An 18,474-nucleotide genomic window follows, 5' to 3' on the forward strand; every position below is an offset into this window, starting at 1 on the left:
TTGTTTCGGGCCACATGGGGGGGGGGGGGGGGGGGGGGGGGCTCTCAAAAGGAGTTTTATTTTTTGTTTTTTGAGTTTGATTTTATCCCGTTTGTTCTCCCCAAAGAAGAGTCATTCCTGCAGCCACTATGGCAACAACAACTCCGACAACTGCACCTGCAGGAAATATGTAAAAGATAAGTTAGTACAAAGGAATTTATGTGACAATTTTTACGTGACAAAAAATATTTGATCATGTTAATGGCACAACAATTATTATTTGTCAACAGTTAAAAGTTTAGCGCGTCAATAATGACCTAGGACAGCAAAGATTTACAACAAGAGATACGCGTGCACATTGCCGAGATTCGGGACATCCAATGCTGTCGCAGTATTTGCCACATTTTGCGTTCACCGCGGTCAAACCTCTCAGGCAGGTTTTCTTTCCATTTCGCCGTTTTTTGTTCAAATTGAAGTGTTATTACGAGCAAGGATAGATAAAATTGTTGCCGAGTGAAAGCATAATCCCATTCCCTCAGATAAACCAGTGTTTTTTACTTTTTAAATGTTTCGCATCCGAACCCGTGCTTTGACAAATGGCGCCGACAAGTCCGCATATCGCTATTTTCAAACAGGTAGAACTTTTTTAGTAAAGCTCCAAAAAACTTAGTAAACCCTTAGGATACCGGTTATGTATCGAACTTTGAACTGTGAAACTAAAACCTTATCTTTGAAGTACTTTTCTTATTTTTTGCATATTTCTGTCGTTTGACCGCGGTGGACATTTTACGGCGAGTCGTCTTCACGATAAAAATTGGCCAATTTTTCTCGTCTACGCGAGCAAATAAAACTTTTCACAACAAAAAATGTCCACATAAACATTGTTTGTGTAGACGACGCTTTACGTTATTGATACCCTATAATAGATTGATAAAAAGTCCCTTGCAATCGGCTCACGCAAAGATACGAGGCTACTCAGATTTCTCCATCTTTGAACCAAAATTCTGCGGCTAGCAAACAGGGAGAGAATGTACTCTAACTTATACATTGCCCATTAAACACTGTTCCAAGTAAAGTAACGTGGAATAGAGGATGCAGCTTCCTACCCTGACGTTCTTTTGGCTCGTCACTTGGGCGAGGATTGCGTGACGAGCCAAAAGGACGTCTGCGTAGAAGGCTTTAGGGGATGTAGTGGGGGCTGCATAACCCCGTCCCTCCCCAGAGGGTATGTTCTTTGCCGCAAGGAAGCTCACCTATCATATGCTTTCCGATTGCTTGTTGAACTGTATCATCGTCGCTCTCCTCATCTCTGCTGTCAGTTTCCATTTCTTCAACTAAACTTCTCACCGTTTCTACATCTGCGGATGGACAAGACATCAAATAGGTAAAACAAGAAACCCAGTCAGTAGACCCTCTATACCTAAGAACACGAACAAGCTCTGGGCTTACGGGTGCAGGCTACCATTTTAGCGGTAGACTGCGAGGTAATTTCTTTCACAAACATTATTTGGTTGTCAAAAATAACGGCTGCTAAACAGACGAGCTTGGAGCAGAAGAATCTCTTCTTCCTCCAAACCTGTATATCTATACATTGAACACTTTGAAAATGGCACAATCTAAGAGCAGCAAGCGGAGACGAACTGAACATGCAACTCTTCTACTTCTGAGAAGAGATGCAAGGAGAAAAGAAGCCATTGTTTCGACCAAATTCTAGTCTGCGTAGCAAGCGTTCCCATGCGAGCAAATTTTCTGTGTGGGCCTTCTGTGCGAACGATTCTGGCCGCGCGAGAATTGGGGCGCGACACACAGAAAGAACTCGATCGCACGGGAACGCTTGCTACGCAGGCTAACCAAATTCTTAAATCTATGATGAGTGAATATGAATGAACTTAGCGCCGAAAATTCACCAAAAAACTACACCAAAAAAGTAAAACTTTGAAAGTAGCACAGAAAAAAGGAAGAAAAAAAGAAACATCGTACGCTTTACCCGGGAATTCTTCTCTGCATTCAAAGTCTTCTTCTTTGGGGTCGACATCCAACAGTTCTGTCATTCTTTCTCTGGATTCCTGCAAAGACATTTTAAAAAGTACGATAATTATGATCACCAGTTAACGTTTTGATTAAAATATAATGTTTTTGTTACAAACAAGAGTTTCGAACTTACAGCAATATAATAAGATCTCGCTTCACGATACAATTTTCAAAATTTCGATGGCATCGAAAACTGCGGAGGCTGACTAGGGTCCTTTAAGGCTCTAAGAGTAGTTATTAATTACCTTTAAAGTTTCGTCCTTAAACACATAGTCACAAACTGTAATGGGTCCTGATCCTAGAGGCGCGAAAACTCTTTGAGGAGATGTCCATGTTGAAGAGAACGTTTCTGTGAAAAGAAGTAGAACATGGCTGAAGTGCATTTATAGCATTGCTTTTGCGGGACGTGTGACAGGTATTTCCATGTTGAAGAACTGGATGATAATTGGTGTTGAATATAAAAACACCTTAAGATTTAAGGTACAGTTTGGGTTCGAGCCTAGTGGCCCATTAGACCGGTGCTAATCCCGATTTCCATAGCATGAAACGACAAATATATTTCTATTTCCCCCTGGATGGGATGCCAGCCTATCGAAGGGTAACGCCCCAGCATAAAATTTGCTGGTAACCATTTTTACACCTGGGTGGAGAGAGGCACTGTAAGAGTAAAGTGTCTTGGCCAAAAACACCTGGGGTGGGGGGGGGGGGGGAGGCACCGTGTATAAGCCCTTACCCTATACCAGACCATGTTCAGCTGATTTTTGCAACCCTATACTAGACTAGACACTGAAAATCCCTACCCTATCCCAGACTTGCATTTTGTTAGAACTGTATCATTATCAGTGTTTTAATGGGAAACCATCTGTGAACAACGATGCCGCGTTGTTTTTATTTACGTTTAGGAAAGCCTCTTTCTCTTCCGAGTTTCTGGACTATATTCGTCATACCATCGATCGGTTTCCCGGCAAATGCTACCCTTTTCTAGACCAAAACTCTCTGATTTCTATACCCTATCGCAGACTAAACTTCTTGAAAACCATACCCTTCACAGCGGGACATACCTAATATATAGCTCATGTATGGGAGTGCCCCCCCCCCCCCCCCCGGGCAAAAACACAACACAATAATCCTGGACAGGGCTGGAACCCTGACAACTCCATTGAGAGTCAAGCGCACTAACCGTTTGGCCACTGCGCCTTCCTACCTACATGTACTTGACAAAAATTTAATTTACATGCTGTATAAATTTACCATTAGTTATTTTCTCCTCCTGACTTTCCATTACGTCTTCGCACAAAACTTCGCAACGGGAGAGGAAACTGCGAACGACATCATACTTCAATGCCTAAAAGAATTGCAAAACTTGTTACGTACATTGCTATCATTAGCCTTTCGTCAGATTTCCACAATCCAAAGTAGTGGTCAATTCAAAGTCGAGGAAAAGGCATTTTCCCACTCGTAAGGAGGAAGATTATTTATTCAATCTTTATTTTCTTTAGGCTGCATATATAATGGCTGACAGCGTACCTGTATTGCTTCTTTGACTGTAGCTTTTTGATGAACATAAGCTCGACAAGACATGGAACCACTCATTACTACAGAAGCAACTGTCTGTGTCTCCACTGGCTCCAAAGTACCACACGGCTGAAAATGAAAATTTATATCAACAAGAGACAAGGATGTTATTAGTTACACAGTTATGATACAAGAATAGCGAAGTGTAATCGACCACATCACTGTCGTACAAATCTAAAGCAGTTTACAATACTTTTCCAGGGTCCTAAAATTTGGAATTCTCTACCAGAATAGATCACTGGTTCGAGTAGCTTCTCTTCTTTTAAGAAAAAAATGATTAAATTTCAAATAAAATGAGTCTGAAATTGGCCTAGCTGCACATTCACAGCGAAATTACAACCTTATTGCTAACCCGAGGTGGCCTCCCCCATAAGCCTTGTGGTTTCTTGGAGGTCTCCTCGCCCTGTCTTTTTAAGTTATTTTAATTTGTATGTTTAATTCTGAAGTGGCAAATAAATGGTGATGGTGAGATGTGGCAATAGAGCGATGGATGTTATAATGTTATAATGGGACCTTTTTATCTTTTTATTATAATGGGACCTTTTTATCTGTCTTATGAGGCACTTGTATCACAATTTTTAGCAGGATTTCTCAAACTAAAAAAACTGGCAATGACTAAGAACAGTCCCTCTTTTTAGTCCTTCAATCGTGAAGCGAAAAAAGAACGTGAGAGTAAAAATGGCTGTGCTGGACAGACTTACAAAAAAGAGGGGCATAGTATAGAAAAGGATATTCTACCCTGAAAAAGACGTGGCTGCTATTGCAGGCTCTTGGTGCAGTTGGAACTAAAACTACAACGTGCTTATTATTTGTGATGGGAGAGGTGCACCTCTCCCAGCATCACAAGTGGTTTGTTTTGGTGTCACCTAACGAGTGACAAAATTGCAAGGAGAATGGGAAGTATTTCTCAGGCGGCTTTGACCACTCCCACTTGTGACAAATGTCAAGGTGCTACGTACCTCTTCAGTGAAAATGTCAATTTTAAATGTCTGTGTAGATTTGGTGTTGGTATGACTGGATTTTCCTGACTTTTCTCCTGGTACCAGTGGCTGTTCATCAGCACAAAGCTCTCCATTCACTGTGCATAAGGCACTTGATATGTTCTGGAACATACTATGGATACTACCCTGTTGACCAGAATTATTTTAATTTGTCATCATTTCTTTCCAGAGTAATAATATAAACAAACTTTTTTGTTTCATGTCATCAGTGAATAGCCGATTCCCTCTATAGCCGCGCCTGCAGGGAATCACTGTAGTTGTATTCATCAAACCATGCGCGAGACTCAGCAATGTGCATCGTTGCTGAGTCTCGTGCATGGTTTGATGAATACAACTACCGTGATTCCCTGCAGGCGCACGCTATAAAGGGAATCGGGCATTCAGACATGCCATCTAAGGAATTGGCAGGGGTGGGGGGTGGGGGTAAGCTTGAAATTGGGAACTTTTCGGAGGTATCCCCTAAATCCAATTTTTGCATTCTCAAAGAAAATGAAAAGTTGTTTGGGAAAGTGGGGAGTTTGAGATTCCTAGCTGATAGTAAATGTCTGAAAAAGCAAATCTATGAGGAATTATGGATTTGAGAACTTTAGAGATATTGGGTGATAACCCAGTTTGAGATGGCAAGGTTTAACTGTGTATATGGTGCCATCATTGCACAGAAGCATCACATCAACACTTCAATTTGACCAGTATGCAGGATGTTTGTCACATAAGCCTAGTTTAATGGCCTAGCCACAGTCCTGGCAGCACGCAAATAGGGAGCTTTAGCAATGACGACGGCGAAGCCGAAGACAACGCCTGGTGAAAAATGAATATATATTTTACTCTAGAATCTCGCGATTATCCAAATGTATTCAGTGTATCTATTGGTTTAGGAAGAAGCTGGAGCTGAATATGTAAAGAAAGCGTTTTCCAGATAGAAATACGGAAATTGAGCTATCATTGTTCACATTCTTCATTATACGCCAAACTTGGTCATTTCACGTTGTTGTTTCGCAGAGAACGGCCAAGAAATGTACTAGGATTTAAAATACACGTGCAGAGCTATTATTCAGCTCATTTAACCTTTTGTTTGGTGACGTTCTCGTTCACGTTGCCGTCGTGGTTTGCTAAAGCTCCCTAATACTTCAATTTTAGCTCCTCATAATAGGCCAGGGAGAGGTAAATGTACATGTAGAATAAAGTATATAGTCATCAGCCAATTATAATAAATTTACTACGACAGGTACATAGTATGAATTTCATACCATTATTTGGTTCTGAAGAGCAGAACTCTCAAGTTTCCTTGGAACTGTAAAGTGTCTGTTAGACAACAACAAGGAGGTTTCTAGTTTTAGCCATTTTGAAGTAAATGACTGATACTTGACTTCAGCTGGGTTTGGTGTCGCCTGCAACAAGAAAAGTAGCAAGATAGTAAATACATGTAATCATGACAAAAAAGAAATAGCTCCAGCTTAAAAGTATACTATGAAACAGATCCATGGTGTGCTTGCTATGACATATAAATAGATGTGCTAATAGACATTATTGTAATTTGTATAACTTAATAGAAAATTAAATGTTAATATAATTTTCTATTGCCATAGATCTTTGACTTACCCTTTGATCAGATACATCAATTGTCCTGCAGGTAATCCTGAAAACAATATGTCAAGGAAGCTCCCAATGTCAGAATGGATTAGACTAAAGTGTGGGAAACTGATATGCTTTTTTATTAAAATTATTATTTTTTACTTATTAATTTTGTCATGACTTGTAACATGGATGTTACAGGTCAGATTTAAATTCGTAATTTATTAGGTAAAATTTGGCAAAAAAGGTGAAAAAAGGACATTATAGCAGATGGCAGGGGGAGGGTAAGTAAGGATGGTGGAAGGGGGGGGGGGGTCAGAGACAGCAAGGGAGGGGTGGTGTTTTAATTTTAATTTTTTTACGAATTATCCAAGAAAAAAAATGAGTCAGGTTAAAAACAAATTAAACCGACTAGGTTAAAAACAAATCATCTACCAGTAGCTTGAAAAAATGGCTTAAAGCTAATTTTGACTTGTAACAGACATATCGGTACTGGCCAACACGTCTTTGCTTGGTTACTTTAGCTAAAACCCAGTACCCGATGACAGTTTCAGGACATAAAGGACGAAGGATAATCCGAATAAATTCATTGTGTCCAACAATTCAGACAACAAATGAGGATCTTGATAAATAGAATGTTATATTTCGGTATAAGCTATACCATCATCAGACTAATAAAATTAACATACAAGCTAGATCTTAAATACTGTGAGTGAGGAGACGGAAACAATAAGTTTACTGGCCAGGAGGATACTTTTTTACTTTAGCTATGCCACAACCATGGAAACTTACCCACCTCCATTAACATGCGATATGAATCATAAAGGATACTTTTTGGTTGCAGAACAAATTTGAAGTATGATTCTACTGTGCATGAGGTCATCAAAATATGACGCAGGTTTGTGATGTACAATCTTCTGGATAGAGAATACAAGTTGACGAAGCTTTGCTTGTGATTTAGTAAGCATATCTGAAGGACCAAATGCAAAAACTCCAATCACATCCAAACCTCCTGTCAGCATTCTTGATACCTTTTGAAATTAAGGAAAGGTATAAAAATAGAAAGGTTTATTAATATTAATTTTATAACAATTTGTATTTCTACAAATAACATAAATTACATAGTCATGTATTTGCATTTGTGAAACAATCAAATAATAAATGGCCGTTATGATTGGGTAATAAAATAGGAAAAAAATTCATTAAGTGATATATACATGTAATATGTTCATGTCTGTATTTTCTATTATACAAACATAGAAGATGTATGTTAATGTAACTGGTATAATAAACATCAACAATTATTTAAAAAATTTACCTGACGAGCATGCTCTGTGATCCAGTTATTTTCAACCTCATCTATAGTAGCTGGTTCACTTTCTTCATCTGTAGTCATTTTGATTCTTGTATTAGAGCGGTTTTCACTTGAGTGTCGAAAGTTAATTGCGTTTGCTTTGGTTTTGCATTGCTTCGCTTTCTGGGTAGTGATTGGCTTAAAAATCTCGCGCCACTTTCTCAGCCAATCAGAACTAAAACCAAAACCAATTGTGACTCGCTCGCGCACGTTTTCCCGCGCTTCGTGCCGGCTTCATGTATTTGCTTCGAGTTTTGATTGGTTCACTGGATTGTCTGTGTCCTTTGTGATTGGCCAGAGTAATTACTTTGGTTTTGGTTTTACGACACTCAATTGAAAACTGCTCTACAAGCCATTATAACTTATTAAGAATTCTACACAGGCGATTAAGTTGCACTGAAGATGCAAAAAGTTTCGAACAGGTTTTGAAACTCCTGCAATATCACCGTGATAAATGGCCACTAGTTTACATGCACATAAAGTAGGGGCAATCTTGTGCCCATTTTGATGCCGCGATATTGCAGGAGTCTCAAACCTGTTTGAACCTGTTCGAACTTTGACGCAACTTCAATGCAACAAAATTGCATTGAAATGAGTGGCAAAAATCACCTAATCAGGCTTCAAAATTCTGTTTGGGTTATATCTACACCAACCTGTTGAAGAGAATTTCTGAAGGGACTTTAAGGGCCATTCCATTTTATATCTACACCCCCATGTTGACAAGATTTTCTGAAGGGGCTTTGAAAGTCATTTCTGGGGGTAGCCCCATCAGCATCCTTTGATCTTTTTAACATTTCTGAAGGGGTTAGGAAAAAAGTTGGCTTTTTCCAATGGGTTATTTCACTTTTCAATAACATACAAAATCTGCTCAATCAACTGGTAAACCAGTTCACGGTTTTCGCTGCCATCAATCAACTTGACTTACCGCATCAATAAGGGGTACGTGGGGGTGGGGTGTGGATATAAAATGGAATGACCCTAAACATAGTCAAAGTTCATTTCTTAGAGGTATAGAGCTCTGTGCTGGCATCCTTCGATCTTTAAAATGTTTCTGAATGGGTTTGGAAGAAAGTTGACTTTTTCTGAGGGGATAAAAATGAACGGTTTATTTCTGAAGGGAGCATCATTGACCCTTTTTGCTTCACGGAGGGGTGAGGGATTTGTCCATTCTCGTCCCCATAGCCCCTTCGTTTCTCTTAGCCAGCATGGCACAAGAAAACAGAGGGCTCTGGGGACACAGGATTTTTTAATTAATTCGAATTTTCTTGATTGGTTGTTTGAAACAAAGAATTCCTAAACGGAAGTCGAAAATGTAACGACTCTCTCATACATTCTTTTGAAACGCCATGACTGCATACATGAAGACCGGAAGTCCTAGCATCTAGGACTGGAAATCCTGTGTCCCCAGAGCCCTTTGTTTCCTTGTGACAAAGCACAGCCGGCTAAGAGAAACGAAAGGGCTATGGGGATGAGAATGGGATTTGTCTTTCCTCATCTGCAGTGGTGGTGAGGGGAGGGGGGTGGATTATATTTAAACAGGGCGTATCTAATTGATAGAAATTGATCATCGAAAATGTAATCGAGTAATCGATAATACTCAATAGTACTTGATATTTGTTGATTGATTAGTCAATTTAATCGATTGAAATCTACATTAAAAAATTTCTTGTCACATCGATGGAAGTTGAGAATTAAAAACATGATCTGATCTTATCGAAACTTGCATAACAATTACCTTCAAGTTTACCTTTGAATCTGCTTTGTAAATAAAGATGAGTATAGAGATTAGTTCGAGTGAGTTGTGACTCATTCTAGCGTAAAACTGAAAAATTTATGAATGGGAATCTTCGTCCATTTTCTTTTTGTTCATTATCGAACAAATCGATAAAATCGATAGCTAATTACAGAAATCGATCAAAATCGATAATCACAAGAACGCGAGTGATCGATTTCTATCGATTTCCGATATTAATCGATTGATTAGTATCGATTACGATCGATTACGTTCGATTTCTATCGAGTATCGAAAATATCGATTAGATACATGTACGTCCTGATTTAAAATCAAATGGCCCGTTTCTTTGACGTGTATTTAAATCTTTACCTGAATTTCCTGATTTTTCTGGTGTCCTGGCTAAATGTAGTATATAGTCTCTTTGTGAAGTAAGCTAAAAGAGAAGATACACTATTATTAAACTGCATCTACAATTTATATTTCCTTCAATTAACTTTTTTTTAAATCTGTAAGCTTACTTATTATAAATGCCTTTACCTGCCCAATTATCAAGCCAATTTGCCACTGATACGTTCCATACAGAGAAGATATATAATTTCCAACGCTATCTTCTATTATGATAGTCCTTCCCATTGTGAAAAGCCCGTTTTATCGCCAGTGATGTTCTTATATTCGATGGCCTGCGTCCGCCATGTTGGTTTTACAGAATGAACCACGAGAGACTGGGACGATAAATGGACCCCCTGCATTGCTCGGCACATGCGCTTCTTTCTTCCTCTCTCTCGTGGTCGCCATTTTAAAGCGGTAAGACGATTTCTCTACCGGGATTTTTAGCGATTTTGCAGACTATTTAAGCGTTTGCTATCTTAGCTTTATGATTAATAAGCACCTAACGACTTAAAGTGAAAATTTCAGTATAGTACTAAGCGGCTTCCTCTTGTTTTATGTTAGAAAGTTGTGTTTTTCTTTAGACCTTTCACGTGTCTGTTCGTTTCTATACGTCCTCAAAGTTTTGTGAATTCTGCGTACAGCACGGCTTTTTATAAGGTACTGCTGACATTTTATTTATTTTGGTTTTTCTGATTTTTTTGGGCGTGGTGTCTAGTGTGCCTTCACCTCGCTGACATTGAACTTAAATGGCAACAGCTTATAACTGGAGTTTTTCTGTTGACCGAGTCTTGGGTTTTGTAAAGTAAAGTGAACACACAAAGTTTAAGTATTTTCCGATCTTTGTCAGCAACAAGAGTACACAATAATGGCAAATTAAAGGGAGAAATTGGGTCTACTTGGTCATAAAGTAAAAATATAAATTTCCATTTAGTGAATTTTTAAAAACAGTGGAAAGTATTTTTCATACAGCGATTGATCAATTGAAATGGAAAAGTTTACGCAATTTTTGGTCTTAAATGCCTTCACTTGAACACTTATGACTGCTGTCCTCTGTAGTATCAACTAAAACGAAATTCATTATTATTTGATTGTTAACTAGACAACAATTAAATCATGACTTGACCTGCATACTTTGGGCGTGTTGAGTTCTGTCTATTATTTGTGTTTGTTGTTACTACAGTCACTTGCATCAGGGTCCGAAATTAACTTTTTTACATCGGCGCCAGCTGGCGACCGGACCGAAAGTTTTAGTCGCCAGATGGCAACTTCTGGTCGCCAATTTTTTTTGATTGCCTTTCCTTAAATTACACTTAAGGTCGCGCAGGACCCTTGCTCATTAATATATTCATTAGCCAAATTTCTTGTTGGAGTGCTATCTTGTAAAGCTTTAATTCACTACATTTTGAATATCGATTCCTCTAAAATTTATTAAGGATACTCAGGGATGATGGAATTACATCATGATTGTCATTTTACTGAGAGATGACCATTGTCTGTGATGTTACAAGCCCTTAAAAGTTTAACTGAAGATAATGCGATTTTGTGTCCAAGTTTTCAGCTAGCACAGCGCACCAAATTAAATGATTATGTAGCCTAGTGATAAATCGTAACTTCTTTTGTGCTCCAACTAGAACGAAATTTTCGATTTCAAAAACCGCTACAAGTTAATGGCTTCTAAGAGAGTAAAAATGTGAAATCTAAACTTGGAAACATGCTATCTTCATTTTGAGAAGGAAATTTGAAAATTCGCTCTAGCCAGAGCACAAAAGAGTACACCAAGTTTATGTTCCTCGCGAATCAACTCTTGAAATTCTATATCGGCGGAGAAAACTTGGACACAAAATTGAAGTTTTTGAGGCTTCCGAAGACCTTCCGAGTCAATGTTTACAACAACGTGTGACCAGTCTGGAAAACATGTATGTTACGCCGAAGATCTTCGGCGTGGAGCTCGATAATTTACGCCACTTCTGGCGTTTTTCATAGGGATTTGGCGTAAAACTTCGGCGTATCAAATATGAACTTTCCAGTGTGGACGTGTGATATATTCAAAGCTGTGAATCTTATTATGATAATTCCCTATGTTCCAGCGCACGTGGCACAAAGCTGAGAACAATTACTAGTAATTACTCGTACAAAAGAGTTTAAAAACAAACATCCTCATGAATATTTCCTTTGTTGTCGGCTTCAGTCGTCGGGCAGTTCGTGCATACTCTTTAAATAAATACATACTAATGATTGCAAGGGTCCTGCGTGACCTTAAAAGATGAAATACTTGTTCTTCTAGTGTATTTTTGGCCATTCATACGCTTCAACAGACCGTAACCACTCAAAGAAATGCTGTACTCGCCTATAAGTAGAGTCCAGGGTTCAAAATAGCAGCCGGCTGTCGGCGGTAGCCGGCAGTTTGACGACACTTGCCGGCTACTTTTCACCGAAGAAATAGAAAATATCATGCCTTGATCAGCCAACTGAAATCAAAGTTGCGGTAATGTTAAAGAAAACATTTCATATCAGAAAATAAAGCAGCTACAGGGCTAGAAAGTGCGACTCACTGGTCGCTAATGCAACCAAAATTTCATCTTGTCAACGAAAACTGCTGGTTTTGCGGTTTACTTAGTCGCCAAGATGAATAACGGGCCGCCCCACCTTCTCAGGTATTGTGTCCCTCCAAAAAATACATTGAAGATCTTATTTGCTTCTCAAACATTCAAAATAAGAAAAGAAGTCACATTGCTCCAATTCATTCTGTTGCTTTGCCGTAAAATATTCTATCACTTCGGAAAACTTGCAAATGGCCGACTGTGTTTGAAATCGCCCCAGAATGCATCTGGGTACGTCATGTATGCAGATGGATTGTGTCCCTTGCAAATGCATAGCTCTCTAACAGCCGGGAAAAAATGAGCCTTGACAAAAAAAGCCGACAAATTCAGGCTTAAAACGAAATTTTATTTTGAACCCTGGAGTCTTAAGTCTTCTTTATCGAACGTTAATTCTTAACATTTAAACGGAAAATACATTACAGTCTTACCCAAGCATTCCGCTCTTTAATAGAAAAAACATCATTTCCACCAACTTTCTGACATATTTTGACAGGAAGTTTTTCATTCGACACAGTAACAAGAACGTGTTGCGTTCGTGGAACGTCGTAGCTTAGTTTCAAGTAAATGACGGAAATATTTCAGCGCGTCCGCGGACAGAAAATCATTGCGATAGAAAGGACATGGCTCGGCGCGCCCGCAATAGTGTCATAGGGAAGCCGCTGAGGAAAACAACATGACGGCTTGCAATGTTCGAATCGTGTTGATCGCAGCTGTTGGCTGAGCTGTTGGGGAGTTTATACATTATGTAGTGAGAAATGTACTTCAGTGTTATCTCAAGGACATCGCCAAGATAATCAAAAGCCCTCTGGGCTTAGTGTCTTGTGACTCTTTTCAGAGTTTAATTTATTTGAAAATAGACCGCTTTTCACGTCTATTTATTGCTTGTAAAGATATCGAAAATTAAAAAGCGTGCATCTAACATAAAGAAACATTTAGACTCCTCACCCCTAAAATTTAAACTTAAACTAAAGCTACTTTTGTCGCTCGATAAAAGTTGTGACATTCAAAACACGATATACGAAACTCTTGATTCACTTGTCAATTCAGAAACCTTTGTCGTGAATGCTTGCACTGAACTTCACGATTTCACAGCTAAAGATAAAAATAAAGGTTTATTCCAACTACAAAAGGTTCTCACGCGAAAGGCTTAAAATCCAACTAAAAAATATATATAAGATTTGGGACCTAAAAGACAACAACACCGAATTTTGGATCAAGTGGTCCATTGTCACGAGAGCAAGCGCTTACAGGGGAAACCCGTCACGCTGCAATTTGTGTCTGACGGAGAAGCTCTGCATACTATCAGCTGACAGATACACCTTCTTGAACAAAAGATCTGAGCTTGTTACCAAGTGCAGGCACGAAAACAAGTACTACACGGCCAATCAGAGACAGGATCGTTCCAACCGTCCTCCATGAACGTAGTTTAAATTGTATTTCACCGCATCTAACGACACAGTCTGATGATCGCTTCGTGCGTTAAACTCTGAGTAACTGTCCGTGAAGTTTCTATCTTTAGTTATTGTACAAGATTACGTGCTTAAAGTTTTGAAATCGATGCCTTAATAGTATCCATTCCAATCACAATCACGGTAATTAAACGTCCATTTTGATTCATACTAATTGATCGTTGCTATTTCTGTCAGGCGGATAATGTTTGTACTTATTATTGTCACGCGACTTGTTTTCGACACCTTATCAAAAGCGATTTTTCCAAGCAGCCGAAAGTAGGCTTGACTTAAATTCAAAGTACACTCCAGCATGTAGCCGTTGAACAGTTATAGGACTCCGATAACAGCACAAAAAGAATACAGACACACAGATTCATAAGCATTTATCTGTCACAGATAATTCTTAAATATCTTAAAAAGGTCAACAAAGTCACAGATTTTCCTTTGTTGTTTTGTGTCTGTGACTGATAAGAACGTTTTCAGCCTCACGTTTCAATAAACTCACGCACACTACCAAGCAAAGTTTCATGGTTGACCTTTCGCGTGTGTCTTCGAGTAATACTCAAATTGAAGACACACAAGGAAAATAATGTCCACGGGATCAGTTGTTTTGAACTAGTTTAATCAGCACAAATTCTAACTTGCCTAAGCTAGCTAGTCAACTGAAGTAAAGGCACACATGTGGTTCGACTACTACGGTCTATTACATCTTTGAAATCGGATCTAATCAAAAATGGAAACGGCAAAAAAAGGTTTTCCTGACATATTGTCGGTCGACATACCTACAGTTCTGTAAGGCGCAATCCTGTTTAAGACATGCTTTTCCCCTATATTGCTGTACCAAAATCATAAAACACATTGTTCTCACGAAACGGTAGCTATTATCAGATTGACTAATATGACTAGAATGGTGGGAATCTCGTGTGATTGCTTTTATCACTAAGAAAAACAAACAAAAAGCTTAAAAATAAACGCAACTGTCAGTGTAAACAGCATCTGCAGACCTCTCAAGTCTCACGATTTTGTCCTGAGACTCACGGTTTTCACTTCAATCTCACGACGAGAAACAGAAATCTCACGAAAAAACAGAGTAACAAGTCATTTGATTAGCGCCTGGTTTTAGGACTCTTTTAGTTATTTTTGTCCGTCAGTTGATCAATCTCCCGGTTTTTACTGAAATCTCCAGATTTTTTTACCTCAATCTCTAGATTTCCAGTGCTTTGAGATTGAGAAGTCTGCATCTGTTTTGTTTAAATCTGATGATCGCATTTTTCGGCATTTACTAAAAAAAAAGAAAATTTTGACATGGCGGGAAAAATATTGACATGGCGGGAAAATTCCGCGGCCTCAGAAAGCAAATACGCATGGAATGCACCTTGTCCCCTGTAGTATTATCTTGTGTCGTCATGACTACGTCATGACGTCACAAGACAAAAAGCGCGTCAATAAATTGTTAAAAAACGGCTCCAAATTTATTGTTAATCAATTTCTCTGAATACTCTTACAAAGCAACTTAGTCGCCAGCGGGCGATCAATTGTGAAATTCTGGTCGCCAGGTCTCAATATTTAGTCGCATTGGCGACCAGGAAGGCGCAATTTCGGACCCTGTGCATCTAAGCTGAACACTTGCCGCTGAAACGTGATCTTATCAGATATTAAACATGGCATGATTTGTCATCAAACGTTGAAGTTTAGCAGACCGTAACAGCAACTTTCGCAGTATCCGGTCATTTCGAGACAAAGTCGTTTCGAGACAAGTTGAGGTCGATTCGAGACACATGTTAAGTCGATTCAAGACAAGCTCCATTACTTGAAGTCCTTTCGATACAAAATACTATACTATTAATTACTGACAAAACAAAGCTTCGAAGACACTCGCTCGAGTGAAACCTCCATTGTAAATAAAACAAACACACAAACAAGACCAAGTTTTGGTTATGTTTATTTACAAAAGAGTTTGTCTCAATATATTTTTGAGACTTCTTCTATAACTTCAGAACATGTTATGCCTACGATCAAGAAACACAAATCACATAGTGATTAACAACAGTTTCCGAGTAACAACGAGTTATTACAACTTATCACGCTGGCCTCTGCGCAGATTTTATTTACATCGATGTGAATTTTAGCTTGTCTCGAATCGACCTTGACTTGTCTCGAAACAACTTTCTCTCAAAATGACCATAAACCACTCTTGTATATCATACCTTTCGCAACTTGTTCTTTTTGGGGGAGGGCGGGGGCGCTAATTCGAAGGGGGCGCTTATTTAATATTTTTATTCTTAGGAGGGGGGCTACTTCGAAGGGGGTGCATATTTGAAGCTGTGCACTAATTTGAGCATTTACGGTTCACGTAATATTCTTCTATCGCATAGTTACAGTAAGTCAGATGTGTATTCATAGCAATGTAATCAATTTATTATTTTGGACAGGAAAAATGTCGGCTGACTTGCAGTGGATGATCTTGAGGAATAACTCCTGTTTCTTGTTGAAAAATCAAGGAACCACATTTACCAAGGTAAGTAAGGGCAATTGTTTTATTTCTAGTAATACTATCTGAAGGGTACAATGTATTCATCACAAGCTTGAATCATGTGTTGCTTGGCTTATGAAGAGTACACTGACTATGGATGATTAATTTCCTCTTTCATTGTCAGGAACCTCTCAATCTCACTGGAAGGCATTCATTTAAATCTAGTGGATTAGTAAACAAAAAGGTACTTCTATGATTTTATCTGTTATTACATGTATAATTTTATTAAACACTTGTATTGATTACAGGGTTCGTATGGGTCAAGAAAACCTGGAAAATCATGGAATTTTAGAACTTCATTTTCCAGGCCTGGAAAGTCATTGGAAATGATGTTTTTAAATAGAACAACATAATCTCGGTTTTTTGCAAAGAAGATGGTAAAAACGTACCCTAAATTATAGGTGATATCCAAGAAAATGGTAAAATTTAGGTCATGGAAAACTTGAAGAAGTCATGGAAAAGGTCATGGAAAATCATGGAATATGAAGCTCAAAAGAGTACGAACCCTGTGATTAGTTACATGTATGGTGGTTCGATTATTAATATCTCACATGTTCTGTCTAGTAGCTGAGTGCTTCCTTGTCTTTCAATGTATAATTATAAGAAGCAGCTTCTGCAAACATTGCTCTATTAGGTACAGGCTTTAAGACAGGATTTTAAAAGTGGGCATCGGAATTTTATTACGCCCTTACTCCACCATCCTAGGAAGGTCTGAGGACAAAATGTAATCAAGTGAGGTGTATTTCTGCAGTTATGAGCACAAAAATAATCTGAAGATTTCCAATGCGCCAAAACATAATACAACAATTTATTTTAATTTTCTCTGAAAAGTGGGTGTCCATAAAATTGTTTTGAAAAGTTTTGAGAGCAGCTCAAAGCTAGCAGCATTCAAAATTTTTGCTTTCAAAATCTGAATGGTGGAGGCCAGCTGCTTGTAGAATTTGTAAGGTCCTTAGATGTAATACAATTCCTTTGACACTGTTTTTTGTGTTGGCAGGTTGTTGGAGTTGCAGCTGATCCCTCTGGCAAAGGTGTGGTCCTCTCAACCAAGAAGACCAAGTGTAAGTTGCAGTCAGTTGACACTTGAAAGCCTGGTTTACACAGGCAATTTTCGTGTGACAAATTATGTTTGGTTGTGTAGATGACACAACAATTATTTGTTAGCAGTCCAAACTTAAGTGTGCCTGTAATGGCCTTGAACAGCAGAGATACTCATGTACAGTGCTCAGTGGGAGTTTGGGCGATCAAGTACCACATATGCTGATGCAATATTTGCCACATTTTATGTCATGAGTCGTCTACACAACGTGACAACGCCAGCTTGTCAACAAATATATTTGTCACATAAAAGTGACCAATTTTTCTTAACTACACGAGCAAATAAATATTGTCACATTAAAATTGCTTGTGTAAACCAAGCTTTGCTTCATATGCAGTCAGTTACAAAAAAGAGAAATACGAAATTGCATCTTATTTCTTACCCGTATTTTCTCGATTAGACACCCCGGGGTTTATTTCAAACTTGGCGTGGTAGACCCGGCGTTTATTTGACTTGTGTATTCGAGCCCAATTTTCATTAAGCAATGGCTTTTATTCGTTATTTTTGACAAAACTGTATCAGGCTAATATGCCTACAGCTTATTATACCTTAAATAAATACCCGAGGGGCCTATTTTCAACTCTGTCTTGGAGACCCGGCGTTTAATCGAGAAAGTAGGTATTTGTTATCATTTCTATCAGCAGTTACAAAAATAGACTGGATAAATTTCTTGTTTCATGTTACTTTAAGAAAGTGCAGGCCTTTTTGTTGAAAATCAAGCTTATTATAATATATGTGCCATCTTGCAGATGCTAACAAGCCCGCCAAGGTGAACTCCAAGGTGACCCTGGCAGGTGACTCCCGACGCACTGTCAAAACCATCAAGAACTTGTGTGGCAAGAACTTATACCGACAAGACCTTGAAGATGCAGCAGTCAGGAGGGCATGTGCCATTCTTCGCAGCCAGAGGGCCACCACTGGTGTGCAGAAGAAGCGAACACGCAGAAAGCGCAACTGAATGTGCACATTGATATCTGCCATGAGATAATAAATTTGAGAACAATCAACTTGTTGGCCTGTTGTCTTAGTGTATGCCTATTGTTTTTGTTTTGTTTTGTTTTGAAAATGTTAAATGTGGTGGCCACAAACTTTTAAATAGAAGTCAGTTTATATGTAAGGAGTTGATATTAATTTTTTCGTGACTTAGTTGTGTT

The 18,474-nt window shown here is 38.7% G+C and overlaps 2 protein-coding genes across 2 annotated transcripts; one reads left to right on the forward strand and one right to left on the reverse strand.

Moving 5' to 3' along the window:
* Nucleotides 1-61: 61 nt before the first annotated feature.
* On the reverse strand, nucleotides 62-9,962 carry LOC144642895 (protein odr-4 homolog). Its single transcript, XM_078502001.1, has 13 exons — nucleotides 9,785-9,962; nucleotides 9,617-9,680; nucleotides 7,477-7,544; nucleotides 6,990-7,189; nucleotides 6,186-6,222; nucleotides 5,834-5,974; nucleotides 4,545-4,712; nucleotides 3,538-3,654; nucleotides 3,262-3,355; nucleotides 2,256-2,359; nucleotides 1,967-2,045; nucleotides 1,233-1,337; nucleotides 62-156 (listed from the first exon to the last, which is right to left on the reverse strand). The coding sequence occupies exons 1-13, from the start codon at nucleotides 9,878-9,880 to the stop codon at nucleotides 83-85; spliced, it is 1,347 nt and encodes a 448-aa protein (XP_078358127.1). The 5' UTR covers nucleotides 9,881-9,962; the 3' UTR covers nucleotides 62-82.
* A 42-nt stretch (nucleotides 9,963-10,004) lies between these two features.
* Nucleotides 10,005-18,327, forward strand: LOC144643968 (large ribosomal subunit protein eL28-like). The gene is made up of 5 exons (XM_078503370.1): nucleotides 10,005-10,051; nucleotides 16,121-16,206; nucleotides 16,346-16,405; nucleotides 17,219-17,282; nucleotides 18,070-18,327. Exons 2-5 carry the CDS (start codon nucleotides 16,126-16,128, stop codon nucleotides 18,276-18,278), a joined length of 414 nt encoding a protein of 137 aa, XP_078359496.1. The 5' UTR covers nucleotides 10,005-10,051; nucleotides 16,121-16,125; the 3' UTR covers nucleotides 18,279-18,327.
* The last annotated feature ends 147 nt before the right edge of the window (nucleotides 18,328-18,474 follow it).

Source organism: Oculina patagonica, chromosome 1 (genome assembly GCF_052425735.1).
Source record: "Oculina patagonica isolate OP01 chromosome 1, crgOcupat, whole genome shotgun sequence".
Classification (NCBI taxonomy): Eukaryota; Metazoa; Cnidaria; class Anthozoa; order Scleractinia; family Oculinidae; genus Oculina; species Oculina patagonica.